Raw genomic sequence first — 2,239 nt, forward strand, 5'->3', positions numbered from 1 at the left:
GCGGGCCTCCGCGTTGACCCCTCCTGCCAGGCATGGGGGTCCCAGCAAGCGCCGGCCAAGACATTGGAGCAGGATGAGCATGAAGATAATGGACAGACAGACGGACAGGGCTGTGGATGGAGACTCTGCAGCCAAATGGCTGCTTCTTCTTGGCTTCTGGGTTTCTAGTTAAAAAGGCCGAGGGGAGCCGAGCCCCAGCCCGCTGTGCGTGTCGCTCCCCGCACCGCGAGGACGGCCGGGCTGGAGCGTCCTCGAGTCTCTGAACTAGCGGGGCAGGCGTTGAGCAGCTGCCGCGGGGGCTGCGCGCCGGGGTGGAGCGGGACCCGACCCGACAGCCTGCCCAGCACCCGAAATCCGAGGCCGTCGCTCTTGTCCGTGTCCCACCGTGGCGAGGAGCAAGGTCCCCTAGATGTGTCTCTCCGCTGACGCTCGCAGGGAGAAGGGCAGCTCTCCGGAGGGCTTTGGTAGCTCAGGTTGTACATCCAGACGTCGGTTAGCAGGGGAAGTCCTCAAAGGTGCCCCGGGCCGGGTGATGAGGTAGGATGTTGGCTGCGTACGTCATACCTGCCGGGTGGCCCCGTATGCTTTCACAGGGATTCTGTGGGGCAGAGGATGGATGGGACACTGGGGTCACTGGTTTTACCCAAACCCCTGTGGAGAGCGAGTCCTGTCTCCCCACAGCATCTCTGCCTGGTGCCTCTGCTCCTTTCCCAAATGCTCCCCAAAATGGTGACCCCCTGCACCCCACAACACATCTGGGGCAGCCCCTGAGCTGCAGGAGGGGACCAGCAGCTCCCGTGACGTGCCCGGCACTTACATGGCGTTTCACGTCGTCCATGCTCAGCGCGACGCCCTTGTCCGTATTGTTCCTCTTGTGGTTCTTGTGGCACTTGCCCCTCCGGCACAGCCGGTGCTTTATCACCTGTGAGAGCCAAGATTTCAGTGCCGTGGGGGCTCGTGGGTGGCTCTTCCCCGTGTCCCACACAAGTGTTTCGGTGCTCCAGGATCACCTGGGCCCCCTGGCAGCCGTGGGACTGCAGGGACACTCACCTCGTAGGCGTAGTCGAACAGCTCCAGTACTGTGAGGATACTGGCCCCAATGAACAGCCCCATCTGCCCTCCGATGTCACCTGCAGAGGAGAGGGAAGCCATCAGGGTGGCACAGGTCCAGTGTCCAGTGGCAGAGGGAGCAGAGAAAGGGCAGAACTCATCACTGCTGTGACTGGTGCCTCAGGAACATGTCAGCAGGGTGCTCTGCTCTGCACCCACACTGTCGACACATCCCGGTGCCTCGGGAACAGGACCGTGGTGCACGGGGCCAACATGAGACCACCTTGTTGGAGGATGCTGCCGGTTGGGGGACAGCACAGCCACCAACACTCACCCAGCAAGCCGGCCACCTCGTACGCCTTCTTCTGCTCAATTGTCTCGTAATTCAGGGCTTCAAAGAAGATATCCAGCACCAGGATGTTCTCCCTGTGTAGGACATAAGGAACGTCAGGCTGAGATTTGGGATGAAGGGACAAGATGCTGCCCCATCACCACAACAGCAGCTCGTTACCCGATGTACTGCTCCGACTTGTTGTACTTCTTGGCCAGGTACTTGGCAGAGGCCTTGCTGGGGATCTTCACCATGGAGAGCTCTTTGCCGTAGCGAGTCACGTTGCAGGGCATGTCGCAGACACAGTACTCATTGTCCTTCTCCACCAGGAAATCTGGGCAGGGAGAGAGAGGGAGAGATGGAGAGATGGAGAAATCCAACCCCCAGAGCTCAGTCCCACAGGGCCGGGCAGCCTCACCTAAAGCTGGATCCGCACACTCCTTGTACTGCTCCGGGGTGCAGTAAGGGGCATCGCCTGGAGGAGGGAGAAAGAAGGTTTGTTTTCCTGGTGGGATGGTGTCGGTGGGATGAGCGTGGTGGGTGCCGGACCCTGCGGTGTGCGGGGCTCACCTGGCATGTGCACCATGCGGCAGTTGCAGTTCTCCACCAGGTAGCGGGTCTCGCAGTCGATGCGACAGGCAGTGATGCTGTAAGTGTCGTAAAACTCCAAATCGCCCGCCGCCGCCTTGCAGTCACCCCAGGGAGATGGCAGGTAGATGAGCTGGGAGGGGGCAGAAGCCAGGGGTGAGGAGAGAAACCCACCAGCCCCTCACAGCCACCCTGCATCGGTCCCCACGGCCAGGTCCCCTTCTCCATCCGATACGGTGGCAAGGGACAGGGGCATGGAGAGGGAGGGCA

General features: G+C 61.2%; 1 protein-coding gene across 1 annotated transcript in view; it reads right to left on the reverse strand.

Moving 5' to 3' along the window:
* Positions 1 to 493: 493 nt before the first annotated feature.
* Positions 494 to 2,239, reverse strand: part of ASIC1 (acid sensing ion channel subunit 1) — a 3,963-nt gene continuing 2,217 nt past the window's right edge. The window contains exons 4-10 of the mRNA XM_010165104.1: positions 1,952 to 2,102; positions 1,800 to 1,856; positions 1,562 to 1,715; positions 1,385 to 1,476; positions 1,051 to 1,130; positions 818 to 922; positions 494 to 598 (exon numbers count right to left, since the gene is read on the reverse strand). Coding sequence (XP_010163406.1) covers positions 494 to 598; positions 818 to 922; positions 1,051 to 1,130; positions 1,385 to 1,476; positions 1,562 to 1,715; positions 1,800 to 1,856; positions 1,952 to 2,102 — 744 coding nt within the window. The remainder of the gene's footprint in view (positions 599 to 817; positions 923 to 1,050; positions 1,131 to 1,384; positions 1,477 to 1,561; positions 1,716 to 1,799; positions 1,857 to 1,951; positions 2,103 to 2,239) is intronic.

Source organism: Antrostomus carolinensis, unplaced genomic scaffold (genome assembly GCF_000700745.2).
Source record: "Antrostomus carolinensis isolate BGI_N321 unplaced genomic scaffold, ASM70074v2 scaffold30673, whole genome shotgun sequence".
NCBI classification, from domain to species: Eukaryota; Metazoa; Chordata; class Aves; order Caprimulgiformes; family Caprimulgidae; genus Antrostomus; species Antrostomus carolinensis.